General features: G+C 41.1%; 1 protein-coding gene across 1 annotated transcript in view; it reads right to left on the minus strand.

Moving 5' to 3' along the window:
• Positions 1-8125: 8125 nt before the first annotated feature.
• The window catches only part of TXNDC8 (thioredoxin domain containing 8), a 31205-nt gene continuing 12284 nt past the window's right edge, over positions 8126-27046 (minus strand). The window contains exon 5 of the mRNA XM_036856282.1: positions 8126-8229. Within this exon, the coding sequence (XP_036712177.1) occupies positions 8167-8229 (63 nt within the window). The 3' untranslated portion in view covers positions 8126-8166. The remainder of the gene's footprint in view (positions 8230-27046) is intronic.

Consider the following 27046-nt stretch of genomic DNA (forward strand, 5'->3'; position numbering starts at 1 on the left):
CAGTGCAGGGAACACAGGTTCGAGCCCTGTTCCGGGAAGATCCCACATGCCGCGGAGCAACTAAGCCCGTGAGCCACCACTACTGAGCCCACATGCCTAGAGCCCGTGCTCCGCAACAAGAGAAGCCACCTTAGTGAGAAGTCCGCGCACACAACGAAGAGCAGCCCCCGCTCGCCGCAACTAGAGAAAGCCCACGCGCAGCAATGAAGACCCAACGCAGCCAAAACTAATAAATAAATAAATAAATAAATTAATTTAAAAAAATAAAAAAATAAAAACCCTCAGAGCAGGAACTTCCCTTGTGGTCCAGTGGTTAAGAATCTACCTTCCAATGCAAGGGACGCAGGTTTGATCCCTGGTCGGGGAACTAAGATCCCACATGCCGTGGGGTAACTGCGTGCTCGCGCTCCACAACGAGAGAGCCCACACACCACGACTAGAGAGAAGCCCGCGCACTGCAACTAAGATTTGACGCAGCCGAATAAATAAATATTTTAAAAACCCCCAAAAACCATCACAGCAAACAAACAACAGGCTCAATATCCTTTGGTTCTACAGTGACCATGGGTTTCCATTGAAATGCAGTTTAAATTTAGCAAAGTCATTTTGGTGTCCATCAGGTTAAAACAGAATTTCACAGTTATCTTACAAGCTTGCTTTAAGGCTTAATTTGCATTTATAAAAAAGTTTTAAAGCTTCCCATGAATGTTTGTGAAGTGATAAGAATTCTATTTAACAAGATATTGTTGCCCACTTGGTACTGCATGGTTTTGCTTAGCTTAATATTAAGAATCAATTAAAACCCAATTATTATCCAAGCAGGGACAATCCTAGGTTTTTCAGAGAGAAAAACGAGGATAAAAACATCAGCCTTCTCTGCCTCACAAGGTTATTTTTGGAAAGAAATGAAGTAATGCTGTGAACGGCTGCACAAAAACATTACTGTGCTGTACAAAGTTTGATTATTACCTTCACTGTAGAGTTGGGCCTCACTCATGTTTGTAAAACAATCCTTTGATGGACCTTATCAGTGGTGCTCAAATGTGAGCGTGCATCAGAATAATCTGGATTCCTCAGTCTACCAACAAGGTGGGAAGGCCTAGGCAAGATGCAGAGGAGTCAACATAAGTAACTCAGTGTCATTTCAAGGGTGCTGCTTCAAGGTGGGGATTTGCCTTCTGGGCTAAGAACAAGACTGCAGATTAGTGCTGGTCTCCATGGTCAATGAGGTTAGCTAAATGTGATGCATTTAGTATGCGTACACCTTCTTGCAACAGCTAGTTAATTAAATACAAAGTAGAAAATAAAAAGAATAATCTGGGTTCCTCCCATGACCGCCCCCCAACCTCATGCAGCTTTTGATTCAGGGTACCTAGAGGCGGGTGGGGGGTGTCTGAGAATGTGCATTTCTACCAAGTTCCCAGGTGATACTCCTGGTCCCAGAACCTCACTTTGAGAACCCCTATACCTAGTCATCCCTGACAAAGATGAAACCCTTATAGCAATGGCTTTCAGTCACGACTCACCAGAACCCATGGTGAGAAATATATTTTACATTGTGACCTTAGTGTAAACATACATATAACTAAATGCGTTTCATGAAATAATACTCACCATTAATCCAGTAAATGTACTCTGATATTTTTTGTTTGGTTTTAAGAAAATGCCTACTACATTGCATTTTATGAACCATCATTGGGTCCTATCTCAGCTAGAAAACACTGTTAGTGCTTGATAAATAAATATGGCACTGGTAAAAATGCACAGTGCAGCATTAGACAACGTGGCAGAAATTAAGTGATGTCCCATTCTCTATTCCTCTCAAAATAGGAAAGGCCATTATCAAAGTATGGACCCTTCTTCTACTCTTAAGCAAGAGAAATTATGTTGAGACCTTGGCTGCTGAAAGTGAGATGGAGAAGACTTTGGTTTCCAGGGAATTCTCTGGGACTCTGACATGTATCCTCTTTTACTGCTGACATGGAAGGCAGGACTGAAATAACAATGAAGAAAATGAAACATCTTCATGCTCCATCACGTAGAGAGATGCTACAGAATGTAAAACGCTGGAGGCTGGGTGATTCCATCCATGGCACATCTGGGCATGGAATTCATTCTCCATCCTGCTTCTCTTCTCCAAAGACAATTTTGGGGGTGCTCTTTCCAGAGGCCAGTGACTTGCACAAGTTGACTGGTTACAGGTGGTCCTTGACTTTTGCTGCTCCAACGTGCACACATTCCATGTTCATGCACAGAACTCCATCTTTCCATTGCCACTAGCCATGTAATGATTTCCCAGCCATCTTCCCTAGAGTAGCCTGTGCTCTGGGGATGGGTGGAGGCCTTAGCCAGGTGATGGGAATGAGATAGGCTGGGACCTGGGACCTTTTACCGGAGTGCTTGCACCTGGATAGACCTCTCCTTGAGCAACAAAATACAAAGAAACTACAAATAATCGCACGCATGCACAGTTGGGGTAATTATGAACAATAAGGTACAGAAAGGTCACAAACCAACTGCCATTTCTGAGGTGCGGGGAACAAAAGCAGGGTACTTCGCATCATGCCTGCACACAGTACCACCACGGAGGCAGGCAGACCGCCCAAGCTACCCCTCCTGCCCAACCCACCTTTCTGACCCTACCCTCACTCCCTTTAAGGAACCAGCTTGCTACCCACTCCCAAGGGCACCTGTTTCTTATTTTTGCTCCCTCGTGCTGCAGCATGAGTCCCAGTAAAGCCATGCCTGAATTTCTCATCTGGCCTCATCAATTTCTATTGATTAAAGAGTCCAAGGACCCAGGTCGGTAACAGGAATAGTCACTCTCCAGTGCTGGTCTAGGCCCAAGGGCCTCAGTCTGGCCCACAGCTCCCTGGCCACACTCTTTGACCTTCCAGCAGCCTGGCCCTTTAGAGCGGGTTAGCTCCAAGCTGAGATCCCTGGCATGGAAATCTCATCCGGCCCAGCCTCTGTCTAAGCCTTACTCACATATCACCTGGGTTCCATACAATGGCATGTCTGGGGAAGGCGGGAGAGTGACAGCTTCAGGCCCCACCAGGCTCTTGCTTTGGTGGAGAGAGGAACTCCTCTTCCTCTGTCCTGGTATATCTGGGCCCAAAGATTTAAAGATTAGGAGCCATAAAACCTTCCATCCTCGCCCCGGTGGTGAGGTCAGGCTAGTGGGAAACAGAAATGCCAGGCTTGATTTTGTTCAGGCAGACAAGCAGTGAGACCTGCCCCCAACCTCAAACAAGCCTTCATGAAGGCTTCCATCTGCCCCACTGAGGCGGGGTCTGGGCTGGAAAGTGGCGGCATTGTTACCAAAACAACTGGCTTAGCTGCCAAGAGACACAACCAAATGAAAGAGCAGGAGAAGGAAGGATTTCTTGCTTGCAGTAAGTCAGGAGAACACTGGGGATCTTTCCCAAAGCAGTGTCTCCCCAACCGCAAAATAGGGAAAGTTTTAAGCTAAGGGTACATGCATATTTATGAAGGGGCTTGAGCTGAAGAGAATTCAACATAGAATTGGGGCAAAGGTTGACAGAGTCCAGGCTTTAGTTGAGTGAAGTCAGGAGGGTCAGCAAAGGTCACCGTCATCTTTCCTTAGGCCCCAACCAATCTGGTTGTTACGATTCTCCACCTGGGTAGGGGTCTTAATTCCTGCAGAACTCAAAGATCTGTATCAGATTGTGATGTATATCCCATGAGGAGGAACTAGGACTCTATTTTATCTCTGAACTATTGTTTCTTGACAGCTTTTCATTCCTTTGTTCCCTTAAGATCATTAATTACTGAGATCTGGTCAAGGGCAAGCATTATGGCCAGGCTTAGATCACAAAATGGTTTAGGCCTAAAATGGCTTCTCTTATGTCAAAAAGCTGTATCTGCATACTATATCTCCCTACTGTATTGCATAGGGAACTATATTCAATATCCTGTGACAAACCATAATGGAAAAGAACATGAAAAAGAATGTATATACACGTATAACTGAATCACTTTGCTGGTACAGCAGAAATTATACAACATTGTAAATGAGCTATACTTCAATAAAATAAATTTTAAAAAAGCTATATCTGGTTTTTTCCTTTGGGGACCCCCTACTCTGCCTAAGGCATCACTAGCAATAATTAAGATTTTTTAGTAAAAAAGAAAAAAAAACTTTCTTGGAATCAAAACGATCTTCTAATCTCCAAGTCCCAGGCTTTTTAACTTTGTGACCTGTGATTTTCATAAAACACTTCCTCATTTTTAAGACATCAGGTCAACAGTCATTTCATGGGAAAGCACTCCCTAACTTCCGGCCTAGGTCAAATCATGGTCAAAGAGGGATAACATGTGCTCACAAAACACTAGTGCTTCTCCTCTATAGCCATGTTAGGGAGGCATCTTTAAAAAATAAACTTTATATTTTGGAATAATTTTGGATTTACAGAAAAGTTGCACAGAGAGTAAAGAGAGTTCCCATATACCTCTCACCTAGTCTCCTGATGTTAATAAATTATCATAGTATATGTCAAAACTAAGAAACCAACACTGGTATGTTACTGAGGACTAAACACCAGATTTTACTTTCACTTCACCATTTTTTTCCACTTATGCCCCTTTTGTGCTCTAGGTTCACCATTTTCTCCCACTTATGCCCTTTTCTGCTCTAGGTTCCCATTCAGGGTTCCATACTGAATTTAGTTTCGTGTCTTCTGGATCTCCTCTGGTCTGTGCATTGGGCTGAATACCAGCGAATCAGAGATGAGAAAGAGAACATGCTCCCATCCTATGAGAGTGTTTCAGCTTAAACATCCTAAGGGTCAAGATAAGCAACTCAAGGTTAAAGAAAGGTCAAGAGAGCTGTACCCCTCCCTGCTCCCTGCTGCAGTCCTCCTCTGTGTGTCCTTTCCTTAGTGAGGCAAACATTGATTAACTGATACTTGCATTTCAAGGGACTGAGATCAATTTATCATTCAGAAGAAGTACAACAGCCTTTTTGTGACAGTTTGCTTTTAACCTTTTGCTCTTGAGCTAACATTTAATTGTGAGATCAAGGAGCTTGAATACTCCAGGTGCACATTAGTTCACATTTTAACATCTTTGAAATGGAGACGCCCCTGACAAGGAGTGGCATCTCACCATCACAGTGGACCAGGTGGCAGGTCCGACTTGGTTGTCACTGTCTGTGTGTGCACAGACTTGGCCGAAGCTATTCATGTGTGGTCACCTGAATCAATTTAGGAGCCTTGTTGATGCCCTTATAGGTTGAGTTTAAAGTGTCTTTTAAAAGAATACACTGTCAGTATTGAAATGAAAAGTTACTGTGGATGCAGAAAGGCCTGAACACACAGCAGGAGGATATACATTTGGGACCGGTAAAGGGACTAGTCATTGTTGGAGGCAAGACTGCAAATCCCTGTTTTCTCGAATGCAGCAACCCAGTGCTTTACAGGACCCAGGAAAGGAAGTTGTATTACATTGTGTTACTGAGATACATGTAAATGAGGCATTTCACCACATGCCAGGGCAGTGCTCCTGAAGGGAGAAGAAATTCCTATAAATCCCCTAGAAGAGATGAAGGAAATTTCAAAGCACTGGGTTCTTCTGGGAAAATTTGGGCAAGTCATTCTGAAACAGGATGGAAGGGGGCAGGGTACAACCTTTAAAAGAATGACATAGCCCGAGGACATGACATAAACTGATTAGAACCAAATGGGCCCAAGATGGCAGATGACTCGATTTCCACTAGACCTTGAGCCTCAGTATATGCACATTGTAACACATCAGCAAGCTAAATGACATACCCACAGGTGCCATGACAGTTCCAAGGCCAACCATAAGGGTCAAAAAGTGGGCGGTGGCCCAATTCCTGAAAATCCCAATCCCTTCCCCAAAATAGTTGGAATACTCCCCCCACTCATTAGCCTATGAAATTACCCACTCCTATAAAAACTGACAACCCCATACCCTGGTGCCACTCTCGCCTTCTGGTATGGCCCACACTCTGTCTGCAGAGTGTGTCTCTCTAAATAAATCCACTTCTTACCTATCACTTTGTCTCTCACTGAATTCTTTCTGCGATGAGACATCAAGAGCCTGAAATTCATTAAGTTCTGAGGCCAGGTATGTGATCTCAGTTAAAAGAAAATGGGTTTAAGTCCTAATCTGGGATTTGGCTGGGTTTGAGTCCTGGCCCGTGGGTTCAATTCCCAATCTGAGTTGCACGGTTTCAATTTAACTAGAGTGTGTCTTCTATTCTCTGTAAGAAGAGAGGGATAAAAGTAGTACCTCTTTTGTAAGTACTGGTGTCCTGGATCTAAATCTTAAGCAGCTCACAAGAGCCTATTAGGCACATCTTTTCCCAGCTCCATGTTTAGTGACATCATTTGGTAGCTTGAAATCTACCAAGTATTTACACCAACGAAATTGGCAATCACTACAAACTGGAACTTCTTTCTTCCCAGAGAGCCAATTAAACATTTATTAGTACGTGGCTACTTACAGGATTGTTGCAAAGGTTAAACAGGGTGATGGATGCAAAAGGCTTGAAACCGAGCAGGATCCTGTGGGCCTCCCGGGCACAAAAGCCTTTCTATGTCCCCTGTTTCTTGTTTGTAGGAAATACGCTTCATTCAGCCTCCATGACCTTCCCTGAGTTCCAAGGGGCAGGTTCAAATAGTTGCTAATCAGGGAAGGGAGGGGATGCGGAGACAAGGGAGGAACAGTCAAGAAACAATAGTGCAGCCTTGGGACGAGGTGCCGGTTCCCCCTCAAGGGATATACATAACAATATCTGTGAGCTGTTTTGCAGATACAATAAGTCCTCTACATACAAATGAGTTCCATTCCGAGAGTGTGTTCCTAAGTCCAATTTTGTTCATAAGTCCAACAAAGTTAGCCTTGGTACCCAACTAACACAATCGGCTTTAGAATACTGTACTGTAATAGGTTTATAATACTTTTCACACAAATAATACATAACAAACAAACACAAAAATAAAGAAAACATGTTTAATCTTACAGTACAGTACCTTGAAAATTACAGTAGTACCAGCTACATCACCACTGCTTTGATGCTTGCTTCTGGACATCCTGGGCTTGAAATAAAGATACTGTACTACTGTACTCTATACAGTACTGTAAAGTACACAAAAGCACAACCACTTGTAGAGGATGTACGCACGTGACAATGTACGCCAGACACGTGAACTAACTTACGTGATTGGACATGCGAACTCATGTTTGCATCTTTGAAAGTTCACAACTTGAAGGTTCGTATGTAAGGGACTTACTGTACTGAAACCGCCACCAGGTGGAAGAAGTTTACTGTATGCTGCCCACAAGCACGTAGACCCCAGAGCAGTTGGAATCAGAAGGTTGATGATACTGGCTCCCAGTTACCTCACCACCAACCAGTCAGAAGAATGTCCACGAGCTGGTCGCACCCTCCTCTTTGAACCATTTACTATAAAACTCCTCACTACCCCTTCCAGGTCAGGACACACAGTTTTGAGGGCATTAGCCCACTGTGGCCCCCTTGGCCCAGCAAAGCAGTAAAGCAGTTCTTTTCTACTTCATCCAAAACTGTCTCCAAGATTCCATTCAGTGTCATTGTACAGAGGTCGAATTTCGGCTACAGGCTTGGCATACTGCCTAGCATGTAGTAAGTTTTTATGTATGTAAGCATAGCTATTTATATGTGCTTTTATCCAATGACACATTTCTAATACAAGGTGATACACTGGAGAAGAATTTTGTACCACAAACAATGACTCAATTGGGAAGATGGCTCTATGTATTTGGAGCGCACCAGGCCAATAAGACATTTATTTGTTTCTTGATTGCTGCGATGGATCCCATCTTCCACAATCTCTGGAAAACTTTCTCATTGAGCTGGTATTACTTAGCTTGTGCAGGGCCTCTGCTGTGAAGGACGCTGCCTAAGGAATGTGCTCAGAGTTAGTGGAAAGGCCAAGTGAGAGAATGCAAATGACACAATCTCTGATGGCACAAGAGTTCCAACAATGTTTGCAGTGAGATTGCAATATGGAATACCACCTGTAAAGCATTAGGAGAGAGATCAATAGAACACCACAATGTTTGCTGGAAATAAAAACACAAACACATTCACGGTGGCCTTTTAAAACGTTGCAAGTGTATTTTGTCTTGGAGATCAGCTTACATTAGTTCTCGAATCTTTTCTTCCAGTTTTTTAGCATCAGTTCCACAAAGTTCAAAAATCTGTTCACAGATACACAAAGGTGAAATATTTATTGGTTCAAATATGGCAAAGATGAAGCTTTGAGGAATTTTGTTCCTGTTTATCAACTTATCCTCTACTCATTTCCATCATCTGCAAGATACTTTAAACACACATTAAACACATTAAATTTCTGATGTTTTAATTATTTGGTACCTTTTCAAAATTGTTTGTTAATATTTTGCCAGATTTATATAATTCTCCACGATGTTCCTCTAAACTAAGATCTAAAACATATCACATTGTTGGAAATGAGGAAACCCAATCATTGAAACTTCTCAGAGCGTTTATACACTGATCTTGAGGGCTTGTTAATTCATATACATGATCCCCTGAAATCAAATGGCTTGTGATTTCCCATGCCCTGACTTTAGCCCAGGTAATAGTAGTTTAATTAATTGATTCATAGAAGCACATTTTCTTTTCAAATTCTCACATCTCTGAATCAGGATGCATTTCACAGGGGATGGTATATTTTATTTGGAACACTTTTCAGTAGGAGATAAAATAATGGTACATCTGTCAATGCGCAGCTTATGTTTGATGAAATATGGAAGTTAGAGACCCTTAACTATTCATGATCAGTTTAGTACCAGTTGTATGAGGTGGCTGGAGAGAAGGAAGAGTGTGGGTAAAATGAGGCTGAGATTGGGTGAAGACTTGAGTTTCCAGTGAGGGAGGTTTCAGCAGCCAGAAATGGTGTTAGGACTTTGGGGGCAGGGGTTAGAAAAGTCTAGAACTAACTTCAGTGCTCAGTGTGCAGCAGAGAAGAAACTACGCCCACATCTAATGATTCTGCTTCCCCTTACAGCAGCATGGTGCCTGTGGGCATCATGGTTCATTCTATTCCTTGAAAGTAAACCCCACTCTTGTGCCTCTGTCTTGATCCCATTTCACTTACCGGCTCACTCAGGGATCCACTTCTATAACAGCAAATTGCTCTTTTGATTCTTGAGAATAGGGTTACCTAAGTGTGGGTGCAGAATTTCATGATTTATCTGGGTTGTCTCATTTGCAGCCATCTCCTCTATAAATAGTTCTCTTGGCCTTGGTCACCAGGGGAGGAAGGTGTCAGAAAGGATCTGCAAAAGGCTCTTTCTTAAGAGTCAGTGGCAGCTGGATGGTGCCTCTGGGGCATGAAGGGAGTTTCATACTCCTCTCAGGCTAGAGCAGGTACCAAGACAAGAAGTCCTGGCAATAACATAGGCAGGGCTTGGCCACCTGAATGACCAGACTTGGCTGGGGACAGGAAAAGGATGCTAAGCTTAGCCAACTGACCAAAGTACTGAACCCATTGCCAGGAAACTCCTGACCAAGGTGAGGCAAAGGAAGACTCGGTATCCTCCGTGAGGCTGGAGGTTGGGAGCTTGGGCATACTTTTTTCACTTGGGGGTATTAGGACTTTCTAGACAGTTCGGTCTGGTTGGAAAGGAACTTTGTCCCTTGTCTCTAGCCAATGCTGGGGTGGAATGCAGGGTGGGAGAGGCTTGGGGTTCACCCCAGTCTCAGTCTGTCTTTCTCCATGGAAGCTGGAAAGGTACTATGTTTGCAGTGGCTCCCGCTTATCCTTCCTTGTGCCCTCTGTCCAAGATTCCTCCTGACTCTCTATCCTCTACCCCTCTGCTTCAGGAGTGGCTTGACTCCAGTGAAGGGCACACGTACTAGCTGAGCAGAAGAAAGGCACTGGCAAAGAAGGGATGAGGAGTTCCCAAGGTGTGTCTGTTCCCCACGACCACCGCCATGTAATTCCAGACAGTCCCCCACACCCCCAGTGGTCTAGAAGATGATATTTTTGTCATGCTTATGGCAATAACTCTAGTGGATCTGATTATGACTCCTTATCTTAGGATCTCCCCCACTGCCAAAAAGCAGTGTGGAGCCAAAGAGAGTTTGGGGGCCCCTAAAGATGGGCATCTCTTCTTGGAGGACACTGCCCTGCATGGAGGAGTGGCACAATCTATAAGTGTATTAGAAATAGGAAGGCACAGGCCTGAAGGGAGATTTCCAGGGAGGGGTGATTTCCATGACCATGGGGATGTGGCATGCCTGTGCTGTGACATGGGCAGCCAGAAGCCACAAGTGTGCTAAGAGCCTTGGCTACTGTTGAATGTGACTCCTGTTCCTTCTAGATACACTGAGCCTAGTACAGGGCACCATCACCCACCCTCGTACCTGAGCCAGGAAACTGAGGTCACTTAGAACATTCATATATATTCAGAACATTGCACACATGTCAGCATACAGTTTGGGGAGTTATTACGAAAGACAGCCCACTTGTGTAACCATGTCCAGATCGAGATGCAGATATAGCTTTAGTTCCTCTCTCCCAATCATTACCCTGTGCCCAAAGCCAAACACTATGATGGATTTTTCACCATAAATGAACTTAGTCTGTTTTTGAACTTTTATAAATGGAATTCTACAGTATGTTGTGTGTATTCTTCTGTGTCTGGCTTCTTTCACTCAACGTGATGTTTCTGAGATTTATCTGTGTAATGGCCAGACATTCATTTTTCAGTGTTGTTTTTTAGTATTCTATTGTACGACTATAACACAGTTTATCCATTTGGGCTATGACCAAGAGTGCTGCTAGGAACATCCTTTTCCACAACTTTGTGGGGACATCTCTGGGGGCAAATGAGCACCCATTCTTGTTGGGTTCTGCTGTCTACCTGAAAGGGGGATTACTGAGTTCAGCTTTAGTAGGAGATACCCAACAGTTTTTCGAAGGATTGCATCAATGTACACTCCACCAGCAGGGGATGAGGGTTCTGGTTGTTCCACATGCTTGACAGCACTTGGTATTGCCAGTCTTTTTCATGCTAGGCATTCAGGTGGCTTTAGGTGACATTAAATTTGTCTCTGAATTCCATGGATTTTACCCCATCAACTTCCCCCTGGGTTTTAGCAACAGCTTACAATTTGTTTCTCTTTCTCCAGTCTGTGCCCCTGAGGTCTCTTCTCCCCCTTGAAGCTCAAAAACACACATCCCATCATGCTTTCTTTGTGAAATTCTTGAGTGTTTCTCCATCATCATAAAATCCAAGCTTTTTACCAGAATTCCTCGACCTTGTCCTTTCTAGCTCCACTGTCACTCTCTACCGTAAACTCTGGACTCTAGCAACACTTTATAGTTGGATTTATTTATTCATTTAATAAATACTTAGTGAGTGCCTACCATGAGCCAGACATATGGTGAACAAAAAAGACAAAAGCCCCTCACAGAGCTCACATTCTAGTGATAATTTTACAATTTTATACTATTGGTGTATGATTATCAAATAATTCCTGACCCGTACCTGTGACATTTTTAAACTCTCTGCTTCTTCCCAGCTTTAAATCACTTGCTAATCTTTAGCATCCTTTAAGATTTAACTCATGAAGACTTCCCTGAAGTCTTTCTCTGTCATCTCATAGTATCCACTATTCTAGTGCATTCCACGATTAAAGAGTTGATTTTGTTATCTGTCTTCCCCACTAGATCAAGGATGGGGACCGTACTTCATTTTCCTGCCCCTAGTTTTAGTATCTAGCCCAGAACCTTACCCAGAGTAGGTGCTCTATTAATGGTGTTAGGCCTGAAATGAGTTGAACTAAGCTGATTTCTGGTCATTGAGGTCCGGGTCCAAGACTCTGTGTTAAGTTTCGGGGATTAGGTGTTATCTATTTTATTCTTTCTTTGCCCAATTTGCCAAAGACAAATTCTATATTTGTGTCTCCCTGTCTAGCATGGGCCTTTGCATACAGGAGTTTCATAAAAGTAGTTAATAAATGAGGAGCAGCTTACTGATAAGAGCTTATTTTATAAGTAACTTTCTTTTGAAAGGATATATATGCAAGGCCATTAACATATCATTTCTGCTCAAAATATTTTCTCATTTTAACCTGAATGTTTGGCTGTACCTCTCAAGGGCATGCTCCACTCTGAAGCATTAGGAAGCAGTGTTTACCTTGTTCTTCTCAATGCCTTCATTTTTCATGGATGGCTGCCACCCTAGCAATGACTGCTAATGAAAATTACAAGCTCCAGTTTGCAAAGACCAGTGGGATATGGAGTGGCTATTCCTGCATTAGAGAACCAACTATAGCCAACAATCAGTTAAAAAAAAAAAAAAACCCTGAAGTTTTATTACGGACATTTTCAAACATACACAAGAACAGAATAATAAAGTGAACCCCATCCTCTCATTACCCACCAGCCAGGTGCAACCAGAGGCAGTTCTGTATGCCAAAGACATTCAATCACCTACAAAGAGTTTATTCCTGCCGCTGGGAAAATGCAAAGGGGCTGGAGAGACAGTGACTTCTGAGAACATAAATTAAGGAGTCTGGCTAGTGATGTCCTCATAGGATAACTATAAAATGCATTGGCCAGTTGACATGCAATTTAGTTGAGTCAACACTGAAGTTATATTTGGACCAGCTGTATGAAAGCTCAACAATGTTCAGACCTCTGTAGTGAGTTAAAAACAACAACGACAGCAACAAAATTCTCCAAGCAACAGCAACAATCACAACACGAACCAAAAAGCCCAACAACCAACCCACACAAGATACTTCTTGGAGGATGGCTGTGGAAGTATTTGTATGTACAAGTTTATAATTTGAAATAGTATGATGTTCTTTTTCTTTAGGAAGGGTTTATTAAGACATTAAAACTGATGAATAAGATGAAAAGGATATGTCCAACAAGAGAACGTTTAAAAGTCCCTCAACCTTCTGTTGAGAGGTGGACAGTTTAATCACCGTTTGTTCCTATCTTGGCTTCTTTCTCTGACTCCTCCCACACCTGTCCCTTCCCTAGAACCATCTGCATCACATTGCAGGTATTTGTACACCTCCTCTTTGACTTTCACAACACCCAGGGCAGACTCTGCAAATGCAAGGAGGTCAGTTAAGGTTTTTGGAGTTGAGCAAAATCCAACCAAGATGACACAGTCCCTTCGAAATAGTCTGTTTCAAACAGCTTGAATTTGTATGTACTTGCATTCAAGAAAAGAGCATATAAAGCAATCTGTTCACTCACTTTTCCCTAATCTATGCTGGCCTTTTTCTCAACTTGTTCCAGTTGTGAGATTTCAGTAACATACTAATTCACTTTCATTTTCCTGTAGCAGATTTAGAAACTGCCTATGCATCTGTTTCTTAGCACACTGGTAGCATAAATAATGACTAAAGTGCTTTTTTCTTCTATGTTAGGAGTTGACAAACATTTTTGTAAGGGGCCTGATAATACCCACTATAGGCTTTGCAGGCCATATTGTTTCTGTCAAAACTACTCAAATCAACTCTCTGTACTATCTGCAACTTTTACGTAAATCTAAATTTTTTCTATATAAGTCCATAAATTATATAATAATATTAAAAATAAAGTCCATTTTTTATAATGATAATGCAGCCATAAACTTCCTTTTATATATAAAAAAAAAAGGCTACCCAAGTTGTTAGGGGAACCACTGACCAAAACCGCCCGTCCTGGCCAGGCACGACGGTAACCACTTGCATGAGTTATCTTACAACAGGACGTCCTGGTAAGGAACGTGGAACTAACAAGCTACCACCAACTGGAAGAATTCGGGAAAGGTCGAAAGGAGAGAGGAGACGCCAGTCCGTATGTGCTACCAACCTTCCAGAATCCTCCTCGCTGGAATCCATCTTGGCTGAGCGATATGCACATCACCAGGAAGGACCCTGAGTCAGAATGATTGGCCAGAGACAACCCGGAAACTAACCCCATTACCATAAAGCCTGAGACTGTGAGCCACGTGGCAGAGCAGTTCTCCTGGGTTCCCTTACCCTGCTGCTCTCCACCCGGGCTCCCCTTCCCAATAAAGTCTCTTGCTCTGTCAGCACGTGTGTCTCCTCAGACAACTCATTTCTGAGTGTTAGACAAGAGCCCACTCTCGGGCCCTGGAAGGGGTCCCCCTTCCTGCAACAAAATCAGCTATTGTAGTGCGAAGGCAGCTGCAGGTAATTAGTTAAACAAATGGGCATGTCTGTGTCCCAGTAAAACTGAGGGTCAGATTTGGCCCCGGGGCCATAGTTTGCCAACCTTTATTCTATGCCATCAACTGAAGCTGCCTGAGAGTTAGTCACTCGGGACGATGTGGCTTTCTGTTAAAGGGAATAAGAGGCATGAGTCTAACGTTGTGGGAATTCATCTCGAGCTACACTGAGAATAGAACGAGTGATTTTGGACTCTGGCCAGGTTAGATGTCATCCTGCCGTTACTGGAAGTGTGGGATGGAATTTTGTTCTTCGGGATGAAAATACTTTTGGAGCCATTCCTTTCAATGGCATATACTCTTGTTCTCATGTTTCCATTAGACCATCTGCTCAACTGTCCATTATTGGGAAAATATACCTGTTTCCTATATCCCTTAACTTCTCCCCAAGTTCAAAGGCGAGCTTATCAGCTGAGCCTAGACAAAGGTATGAGCTCATGCCTATCCTCCTCTCCCTTTTTGGGAGTGTTTGCTCAAGATACAGGTCTGTTCTTCTGGAAAGCACATTTGAAGTGAGCCTAACATCTGCCTTCTAAAGATAGCTCTGGAAAGCTATCACCCTCTGTCCTCCCTTTTGGGGGCTAAATAGTTATGAAAAGCAGCAGTATCTCCTTCACCTGGGTGGGGAAGTTTGTCCTCTGCAGCCCCAGATTCTATCGTAGCGGGGGTCATCTCAAGGTCCAGGCTACAAGGGACTAGTGAGAAATCTTTTGACATGGATCCAAGCCATGTTCTTCAATTACCACAATTTAGCACTACTGCTACTTTTAATAAAGGTGACATTTTGATTTTCCACATGAATCCATGTGAGAAAAAAGTTAATGTAGCAGGTCTGGTTGCTTACTCCTGGCATGTCTCCAAGAGAACCATGATTGATCCTTCACCAACCCCTGGGTAATGTGGTCCTCCAAGTGTTCCTCGTGTTAGTGATGGATGATTTTGTTATATATATCTGGAGCAATGGACTATGCCATTGGTGGCTTGTCAAGTTGTTTTGCATAAATGTCAATAATGATGATGTGCACCTAGTTTTATTGTTGGGGTCCTGAGTTTCCATTGTCATGGCTGGTTGTGCAGCAATGGTTGCTTAGCAAGATATGTCTATGTGACCAGTCCCCACATAAAAAACTCAGACCCAGAGAATCAAAAAGGCATCCCTAGTCAGAGACATTCCACACATGTCCCTGAAGTTCACTGCTAGGGAGAACACTCTCCTAAGCATCCCTGGACAAGGAAGAACACCAGAATTCTCTGCTGGACCTTTCTAGACTCCAACAACACCCTTCTTTTTTCCCTGCTGCTTTAACTCTGTGTTTATTGCTGTAATAAATCTTAGCTATGAATATAACATGCTGTTGAATCTTGTTAATCCTTCTGTGAATCACTGAATGAAACACTCCTGTACTTCAACAATTTAAAATTCAGAGAAAAACAGGGCTGGGACTAGGGTGGAAAATTTAAGGGATGCCAAAAACTTAGTAATTAAGAGAAATAATATCTTAATAAATATTTTTAAAAGTATTAAAATTTAATGCAAAAAATCCATGATAAACGAAACATCAAAAATTCAAATAAAGACAGGTTTCCACCCTACACCTACAATATCTTGCCTCACTTGCCTCACCCAAATCCCTGCCCTGGAGAAAAGAGGTACACAAGTAATTACTGCCCTTACGTTGCTAAAGCTGAGAGCTGCATCTTTAGCAATGGCGCTAAAGGTTGCTAAGTGATGATAAATAGTTGCTGTACTTCTCTGATTTTCCCTTCATGTCACTTAGTTCTTGCCTCCTCCAGTCAATTAATCTCTGATAATGTATCAGCTGCTTATGGGGCTGATATGTAACCCCTTTTAGGGATCTGCACCCCTCAGAGCCCTGAAGACTATATGAGAATTCTTTTCTTTTCCTCCTCATGCAGAAGCCCTCTGTAACTAAAACAATCCATTAAGGTTGAATACCATTGGTAGGTAACTCCTGAATGCTAAGATAACTTAGCTTAAATGAATACTGTAGTTACTCAAAAGAGCTTTAGAGGTCTCTGGTAACCTTCATTTCTAAACTTCTATTTACCCATACATTTTCAGGAAGATAGGTGCACAGTTAGATCCTGAGGCTCTAATAATAGCTACATTTTATAGTATGTACAAAGACTAGTGCTGGGCACTTTATTTATATTATCACAAATTTTTATGACAATAGTTCAAAGACACATGATACTGTCTCTATTTCACAAGGAATGAAACTGAGCCTTAAGGTGGTTAAGACACATTCCCAAGGTCCCCCACTAATAAGAAACAGACCTGGAATTCAACCTACAATCATCTGACTCCAGAGATGGCAAAAGCCAGCCGCAGACACTCTTTTGCGGGTGTGTGTGTGTGTGTGTGTGTGTGTGTGTGTGTCAAACACTGTTTTTTACGAACTTGAACAATGAGCATTTGGGAGGGTGATTCTCCAGGGACCACCATCCTCCTCACTTCCTACTGTGTCACCTATTGTCCCTGCCTGGCCCTTGAAGACACTGCATATGAGACCCCTGCTTCCAAGCCTATCCTCTTTCTAGCACTTGATGGTGCCACCTACTTTGGATTGTCTTTACCTCTGTACCAACTTCAAGGAGGGTGCTTGCTGGAAATGACTTCCATGACCTCAGCTGGAGCCCTGCGATTCACACACATAAGGGCAAGAGCTTCTTCTCACTCCATATGAGAGCTCAGTTCTTCTGAATTATTCATTTGTGAATAACTCATTTATTAGCATCTATGTACTCATATCCCATCACTCCCATCTTTCCTAACTGCTTTAGGAAACCATCTTACTCTCATATCAAAAAATGAAAAGAGGGAGGCAACTTTTGAGAGTTGGCCCATATTTAAGCAGTTGGCCAAGACTTGCTAAATCTTTTTTAGTCTTCCTTTCCTCTACTCCATAGACTTATACCAACTTTAGCTAGAAGCAATGTAATGCACATAGGGGATCTATTGATGGGCTTCAGAGGCTCATTGAATACCCTAGGCATTACATGCACATTTCAGTTTAGGTGCATACATATATTTTTCTGGAGCGAGAGAGAGTTTATAGTCTCCACTGGATTTTAAGAGGGTCTACAGATTTTAAGAGGGTCTATAAACCAAATTTATGAACTACTCATAATAGAATACAGTGTATTATTCTGGTTACAAAAATCAGCCAAGGTTTTGGATTCCCCATCTGACAGACACCACAGGAATGCACATTTTGTTTTCTTTTTCTTTTGTTTTCTTTTTTTAACCACAATGAATCTTACTGGAACATGCTGTGATGTCCTAGATGAAAACACTAAGGAATACAGCAGGAAGGAACAAACCCACCTTATTTATTACCTAGAATTTGTTTTGGCTGTCCTTTGCCCTAAAACTGTGAAATAATTATAGCTGTTGTTTATAGTGCATCCCAGCCAGATGTTCATCTAACCTCTGCATGAAAACTTCCAGCACCAGGGAAGGCCCATCATCCACCATGACCCTAGGTCATGATTATGTAGCTTCATTTGTTTTAGGTTTTTAATGTTTTATTTTGTTTATAGTCTATGCATTTTGCGAATATTTGAAATGAGCTAGACTCAAGGCCAAGATAAAATAACAGAACCATTAAAGGATGATCCAGTGTGGAGATGGCAGTTAGGAAATGCCAGGAAACTGCAGGTAAGGGGGGCTATTGTATTTGAGTAGAGGAGGTAATCCTGAGATTTTTGGCAGCAATGGAAACAGAAACCCAAGGGATTCCCTAAGTCTTCTGACCTAATGAGAGGAAGCTGATCATATTTTCAAGGGAGGCAAACATTCTCCTAACTCTATGTCCTATAAGGAATTATCATAAGGCTTTTTATACAGTGTACATTTTAAAAGGCATTAATGGACAGTGGCTTGTTGCCAGATGTTTTACCATAAATGTAAAGACATTTCTTATAACATTACTCCATAGAAGCTAGATTCTAGGGTTTTTTTTAATACTAGATAAATAGTATTTAACTGCTTCAATAAGCCAATTTGCAGTTGTGCCATCCCAGAAGAAAGAGAGGAGCACATTTATAGAAGTGGTCTCAAAGAAGTATATTTAATTTTTCTCTATCCCCAGGAAAACAGTGAACGTCACTGGCAGCCTTCATAGTCAATTCTATTGAGAGAGGAGGGAAATTCACAGGGACTAGTCTTTTTGCCTGGCCACCCCAAACTTCCTCTGGTTCCAGTGATTTTCCAGTGTAGACCACTAACAGGTAGAGCCTGAGGGGAATTTCAGAGGTCTCATAGTTTGCCTGCAGTTCTGGATGTAATGGTTAGAAATGGGGACCTTGCAGAAGCCCTATGGGGCTGCTCAGTTACCCAATGCTGGGGGTGGAGTCCAAAGAGGTAAAAGATTTGTAATACTGTGTCTTTATTACCTCTCCCACCTCCTTTTTTGTTCCTTTGTCTTTTGCACTGTAGATTGATATTCTCTGTCAAATGGAACGACCATTACAAATCTTTTCCACAGGTTTTCAAATGATATCTAAATTGATTCAGGTAGGGCTTCCCTGGTGGCGCAGTGGTTGAGAATCTGCCTGCTAATGCAGGGGACACGGGTTCGAGCCCTGGTCTGGGAAGATCCCACATGCCGCGGAGCAGCTGGGCCCGTGAGCCACAACTACTGAGCCTGCGCGTCTGGAGCCTGTGCCCCGCAACGGGAGGGGCCGCGATAGTGAAAGGCCCGCGCACCGCGATGAAGAGCGGTCCCCGCACCGCGATGAAGAGTGGTCCCCACTTGCCGCAACTAGAGAAAGCCCTCGCACGAACCGAAGACCCAGCACAGCAAAAAATAAATAAATAAATAAATTGATTCAGGTATGAATCCTTCTGGAGATATGATTACATATAACTACAAATGAAATTTAGAAGTAGACTCATTTGATATTATGACATAAATAATCTCAAGTTGTCTTTTTTTTTTTAAAAAAAATAACTCTATAACTGCCATGCTAAGTTAACGCTATTCAATGAAAGATTCCATTCTTAAGAAAACTTCTTGGGACATGGATATCCATGTCATAGTTAGAGGCTTGCTGGATGACTCTGGAATTAGACTACAGGGAGGTAGATCAGTTTAATGGACATTGTCATCAATTCAGTTGATTTTTTTCCCATTAGCTAGTTGGCATAAAATTCAAATTTGAGATCCTTAGTGATCCCTAGAATATAGGCATTTTGTTCCATTAATTCAAAAGGATCCATACCCTGTAGACACGAGTTAAGAAATACTTGATTACAGGAGGTCTCTCCACCTACAAGTGAGGGCTCTTACACCTCCAGAGAGAACTGAGACTAAGCAGGGCCAAGCCTTATCTCAAAAGCATAGCTATGGATTTGCTCGAGAGCCTAGACACATAATTAACTGAGAACACAAAGTTTTGTTTCATAAAACAGAGAACAACCTTTGAGCCATTAAGCAATATCTTCTGCAGAAAGAATGAAACCAGTAAGCTATTCTGAGCTGGACAGAAACTTCCTCTGAGTCAGATGAATATGAGGACAAAATCAGAAGGGGAGGCAAAGCTGGTGGGGGGATGCTGGGGAAAGACAGCAGGCTTCACTTGTTTGCTCATTCATTCATTGTTCACTCCCTCATTATTCAAACACAAAATAAGTATTTTCTATTGACGGGGGATTCTCCTAGGCCCTGGGGTTTCAAATCAGACATGAACAACTCCAAGTGCTTGGAAGAATATGAGAAAACTACATGAAGTTAAGATCTGAGTCAAACAAAAATGGGCTTGGAAAGGTAGACTGGATCAAAATTAGGGAGAAATTTTAAAGTCAGACTTGAATACAAGGGTCTAGTCTTGATTCTGAAGGCAATGGAGGGGGAGGGGTATCAACTTTTGAATAAGGGAATGACATACATGGAGCAAGGATCTATTTGGAAAAGAGAACAGAGCTTTGGCATGAACTTGGGGGTGAGGAGGGCTATTGTTTAAGTTAAAGGTATTCACAGCTAGAACTAGAAGTGGGGGTGAAATTACTAAGGGAGAGAGGTAGAATGGAAAAAAGACAGAGCCTTGGGAAACACTTATATTTGAGAACAGCAGGAGACAAAGAAGCCAGAGGAGAACTTGGGGATGAATCAGCAATAGAAGCGAAAAAAGGAGGAAGCTTCCAGGATATAGAAGCTGATTAGTTAATGACACTTGTGTAATCAAGGAATAGCAGGATTGAGAAATGGCTATTTAAACTAAGTGTTGGAAGATTCTTGGTGACTTTCAAGAGTGGGTGAGGGAATGAGTAGAAAATGAGAATTGGAAGCAGTAAATATATCCAATTCTTTCACGAATTAGACCATAAAATAAAAGAGAGCAGTCTGAGAGAACATCAGATATATTCATTAGAAATGTTTTGGTTGCAACAAGCCTCTTAGATAGCCTCATCCACCAGAGGACAGACAGCAGAAGCAAGAAGAACTACAGTCCTGCAGCCTGTGGAACAAAAACCACATTCACAGAAAGATAGACAAGATGAAAAGGCAGAAGGCTATGTACCATATGAAAGAACAAGATAAAATCCCAGAAAAACAACCAAATGAAGTGGAGATAGGCAACCTTCCAGAAAAAGAATTCAGAATAATGATAGTGAAGATGATCCAGGACCTTGGAAAAACAATGGAGGCAAAGATGGAGAAGATGCAAGAAATGCTTAACAAAGACCTAGAAGAATGAAAGAACAAACAAACAGAGATGAACAATACAATAACTGAAATGAAAACTACACTAGAAGGAATCAATAGCAGAATAACTGAGGCAGAAGAACGAATAAGTGATCTGGAAGACAGAATGGTGGAATTCACTGCTGCAGAACAGAATAAAGAAAAAAGAATGAAAAGAAATGAAGACAGCCTAAGAGACCTCTGGGACAACATTAAATGCAACAACATTTGCATTATAGGGGTCCCAGAGGAGAAGAGAGAGAGAAAGGACCAGAGAAAATATTTGAAGAGATTATAGTAGAAAACTTCCCTAACATGGGAAAGGAAATAGCCAGCCAAGTTGAGGAAGCGCAGTGAGTCCCATACAGGATAAACCCAAGGAGAAACACGCTGAGACACATAGTAATCAAAGTGGCAACAATTAAAGACAAAGAAAACTTATTGAAAGCAGCAAGGGAAAAATGACAAATAACATACAAGGGAACTCCCATAAGGTTAACAGCCGATTTCTCAGCAGAAACTCTACAGGCCAGAAGGGAGTGGCATGATATACTTAAAGTGATGAAAGGGAAGAACCTACAACCAAGATTACTCTACCCGGCAAGGATCTCATTCAGATTCGATGGAGAAATCAAAAGCTTTACAGACGAGCAAAAGCTAAGAGAATTCAGCACCACCAAACCAGCTCTACAACAAATGCTAAAGGAACTTCTCTAAGTGGGAAACACAAGAGAAGAAAAGGACCTACCAAAACAAACCCAAAACAATTAAGAAAATGGTCTTAGGAACATACATATCAATAATTACCTTAAATGTGAACGGATTAAATGCTCCAACCAAAAGACACAGGCCTGCTGAATGGATACAAAAACAAGACCCATATATATGCTGTCTACAAGAGACCCACTTCAGACCTAGGGACACATACAGACTGAAAGTGAGGGGATGGAAAAAGATATTCCATGCAAATGGAAATCAAAAGAAAGCTGGACTAGCTATACTCATATCAGATAAAATAGACTTTAAAATAAAGGATGTTACAAGAGACAAGGAAGGATACTACATAATGATCAAGGGATCAATCCAAGAAGAAGATATAACAATTATAAATATATATGCACCCAACATAGGAGCACCTCAATACATAAGGCAACTGCTAACAGCTGTAAAAGAAGAAATCGACAGTAACACAATAATAGTGGGGGACTTTAACACCTCACTTACACCAATGGACAGATCATCCAAAATGAAAATAAATAAGGAAACAGAAGCTTTAAATGACACAATAGACCAGATAGATTTAATTGATATTTATAGGACATTCCATCTAAAAACAGCAGATTACACTTTCTTCTCAAGTGTGCATGGAACATTCTCCAGGATAGATCACATCTTGGGTCACAAATCAAGCCTCAGTAAATTTAAGAAAATTGAAATCATATCAAGCATCTTTTCTGACCACAATGCTATGAGATTAGAAATGAATTACGGGGAAAAAAAGTAAAAAACACAAACACATGGAGGCTAAACACTATGTTACTAAATAACCAAGAGATCACTGAATAAATTAAAGAGGAGATCAAAAAATACCTAGAGACAAATGACAATGAAAGCACGACAATCCAAAACCTATGGGATGCAGCAAAAGCAGTTCTAAGAGGGAAGTTTATAGCTATACAAGCCTACATCAAGAAACAAGAAAAATCTCGAATAAATGATCTAACCTTACACCTAAAGGAACTAGAGTAAGGAGAACAAACAAAACCCAACGTTAGCAGAAGGAAAGAAATCATAAAGATCAGAGCAGAAATAAATGAAATAGAAACAAAGAAAACAATAGCAAAGATCGATAAAACTAAAAGCTGGTTCTTTGAGAAGATAAACAAAATTCTTAGAAGAAGAATTTTATTCTCAGAAGATAAACCATTAGCCAGACTCATCAAGAAAAAGAGGGAGAGGACTCAAATCAATAAAATTAGAAGTGAAAAAGGAGAAGTTACAACAGACACCGCGAAAACACAAAGCATCCTGAGACTACTACAAGCAACTCTATGCCAATAAAATGGACAACCTGGAAGAAATGGACAAATTCTTAGAAAGGTATAACCTTCCAAGACTGAACCAGTAAGAAATAGAAAACATGAACAGACCAATCACCAGGAATGAAATTGAAACTGTGATTAAAAATCTTCCAACAAACAAAAGTCCAGGACCAGATGGCTTCACAGGTGAATTCTATCAAACATTTAGAGAAGAGCTAACACCTATCCTTCTCAAACTCTTCCAAAAAATTGCAGAGGAAGGAACACTCCCAAACTCATTCTATGAGGCCACCATCACCCTGATACCAAAACCAGACAAAGATACTACAAAAAAAGAAAATTACAGACCAATATCACTGATGAATGTAGATGCAAAAATCCTCAACAAAATACTACCAAACAGAATCCAACAACACATTAAAAGGATCATACACCATAATCAAGTGGGATATATCCCAGGGATGCAAGGATTCTTTAATATATGCAAATCAATCAATGTGATATATTAACAAATTGAAGAAGAAAAACCATAAGATCATCTCAATGGATGCAGAAAAAGCTTTTGACAAAATTCAACACCCATTTATGATAAAAACTCTCCAGAAAGTGGGCATACAGGGAACCTACCTCAACATAATAAAGGCCATATATGATAAACCCACAGAAAACATCATTCTCAATGGTGAAAAACTGAAAGCATTTCCTCTAAGATCAGGAACAAGACAAGGATGTCCACTCTCACTGCTATTATTCAACATAGTTTTGGAAGTCCTAGCCTCGGCAATCAGAGAAGAAAAAGAAATAAAAGGAATACAAATTGGAAAAGAAGAAGTAAAACTGTCACTGTTTGTAGATGACATGGTACTATACATAGAGAATCCTAAAGATGCCACCAGAAAACTACTAGAGCTAATCAATGAATTTGGTAAAGTTGCAGGATACAAAATTAATGCACAGAAATCTCTTGCATTCCTATATACTAATGATGAAATATCTGAAAGAGAAATTAAGGAAACACTTCCATTTACCATTGCAACAAAAAGAATAAAATACCTAGGAATAAACTTACCTAGGGAGACAAAAGACCTGTATGCAGAAAACTATAAGACACTGATGAAAGAAATTAAAGATGATACCAACAGATGGAGAGATATACCATGTTCTTGGACTGGAAGAATCAATATTGTGAAAATGACTATACTACCCAAAGCAATCTACAGATTCAATGCAATCCCTATCAAATTACCAATGGCATTTTTTATGGAACTAGAACAAAAAATCTTAAAGTTTGTATGGAGACACAAAAGACCCCGAATAGCCAAAGCAGTCTTGAGGGAAAAAAACGGAGCTGGAATAAACAGACTCCCTGACTTCAGACTATACTACAAAGCTACAGTGATCAAGACAGTGTGGTACTGGCACTAAAACAGAAATATAGATCAATGGAACAGGATAGATAGCACAGACATAACCCATGCACATATGGTCACCTTATCTTTGATAAAGGAGGCAAGAATATGCAATGGAAAAATGCAGCCTCTTCAATAAGTGGTGCTGGGAAAACTGGACAGCTACATGTAAAAGAATGAAATTAGAACACTCCCTAACACCATACACAAAAATAAACTCAAAATGGATTAAAGACCTAAATGTAGGGCCAGACACTATAAAACTCTTAGAGGAAAACATAGGCAGTATACTCTATGACATAAATCACAGCAGGATCCTTTTTGATCCATCTCCTAGAGAAATGGAAATAAAAACAAAAATAAACAAATGGGACCTAATGAAACTTAAAAGCTTTTGCACAGCAAAGGAAACTATAAACAAGATGAAAAGACAACCCTCAGAATGGGAGAAAATATTTGCAAATGAAGCAACTGACAAAGGATTAATCTCCAAAATTTATAAGCAGCTCATGCAGCTCAATAGCAAAAAAACAAACAGCCCAATCCAAAAATGGGCAGAAGACCTAAATAGACATTTCTCCAAAGAAGATATACAGATTGCCAACAAACACATGAAAGAATGCTCAACATCACTAATCATTAGAGAAAAACAAATCAAAACTACAATGAGGTATAACCTCACACCAGTCAGAATGGCCATCATCAAAAAATCTACAAACAATAAATGATGAAGAGGGTGTGGAGAAAAGGGAACCCTCTTGCACTGTTGGTGGGAAAGTAAACTGATAGAGCCACTATGGAGAACAGTATGGCGGTTCCTTAAAAAACTAAAAATAGAACTACCATACGACCCAGCAATCCCACTACTGGGCATATACCCTGAGAAAACCATAATTCAAAAAGAGTCATGTACTACAATGTTCACTGCAGCTCTATTTACAATAGCCAGCACATGGAAACAGCCTAAGTGTCCATCGACAGATGAATGTATAAAGAAGATGTGGCACATATATACAATGGAATATTACTCAGTCATAAAAAGAAACAAAATTGAGTTATTTGTAGTGAGGTGGATGCACTTAGAGTCTGTCATACAGAGTGAAGTAAGTCAGAAAGAGAAAAACAAATACCGTATGCTAACACGTATACATGGAATCTAAAAAAAAAAAAAAAAGAGAGAGAATGGACTTGAGGACATGGGGAGGAGAAAGGGTAAGCTGCAATGAAGTGAGAGAGTGGCATGGACTTATATATACTACCAAATGTAAAATAGATAGCTAGTGGGAAGCAGCTGCATAGCACAGGGGGATCAGCTGGGTGCTTTGTGACCACCTAGAGGGGTGGGATAGGGAGGGTGGGAGGGAGATGCAAGAGGGTGGAGATATGGGGATATATGTATATGTATAGCTGATTCACTTTGTTATAAAGCAGAAACTAACACAGCATTGTAAAGCAATTATACTCCAATAAAGTTGCTAAAAAAAAAAAAGAATGCATACGTTAAACGGTTTCAATTTTCAAGTAAAACCTCAAGAGAGGGAATAGGTAGTGTCATTTTTTGGGGAAAAATTATTTAAATCTATTGCTTTGGGACTTCCGCGGTGGCGCAGTGGTTAAGAATCCGCCTGCCAATGCAGGGGACACGGGTTTGATTCCTGGTCCGGGAAGATCCCACATGCCGCGGAGCAATTAAGCCCGTGTGCCACAACTACTGAGCCTGCGCTCTAGAGCCCATGAGCCACAACTAATGAGCATGCATGCCACAACTACTGAAGCCTGCGTGCCTGGTGCCTGTGCTCCGCAACAAGAGAAACCACTGCGATGAGAGGCCGCACAATGCAACAAAGAGTAGCCCCTGCTCACAGCAACTAGAGAAAGCCCGCACGCAGCAACGAAGACCCAAAGCAGCCAAAAATAAATAAAATTAAAAAAAAAAATCTATTGCTTCAATTATGTTACAGCAAATACACACAAATAGAAACCGAAGATAAAATTCTACAGCTAGCATATCAAATGCTCTCATTCTCTATACTGCAGACATAATCTCTACAAAGATTAAGTATGAATTTTTTTTACTTTACATATATTCTTCATAACTCTTTTTATTTATTTATTTATTTAATCTTTTAGCTCAATCATTTAAAAAATTTTTTTACAATTTTGAAAGGTTACTTTCTATTTATAATTATTACACAATATTGGCTATATTCCCCGTGTTTTACCATACATCCTTGAGCCTGTCACAACCAATAGTTTGTACCTCCCACTCCCCCACCCCTATACTGCTCCCCCCCCACCAGTAGTTTGTTTTCTGTATCTGTGAATCTGCTTCTTTTCTGTCCATAACACTTTTTAATTGCATACTCTTTCATAGACTAGATGTATCATAAATCACTTAGCCACTCTACTAAAAAAAGACATTTACCTTGTTTCCATATTTTGTTAGAAATAATGCTACAATTACTATGCACTTAGCCATTTATTTTTCCATGAGGTATTTCATTAAGAAAAATTCCCAAGAATGGGATAATGTGTGAAAGGGAATGAAAAGTTTGTTCCTCTTAAGTGTGTTGCAAAATCACCTTTCAAAAGGTACGCACAAGTGTCCATGCTCCCAGCCATATATGTAATT

Source organism: Balaenoptera musculus, chromosome 6 (assembly GCF_009873245.2).
Source record: "Balaenoptera musculus isolate JJ_BM4_2016_0621 chromosome 6, mBalMus1.pri.v3, whole genome shotgun sequence".
NCBI lineage: Eukaryota > Metazoa > Chordata > Mammalia > Artiodactyla > Balaenopteridae > Balaenoptera > Balaenoptera musculus.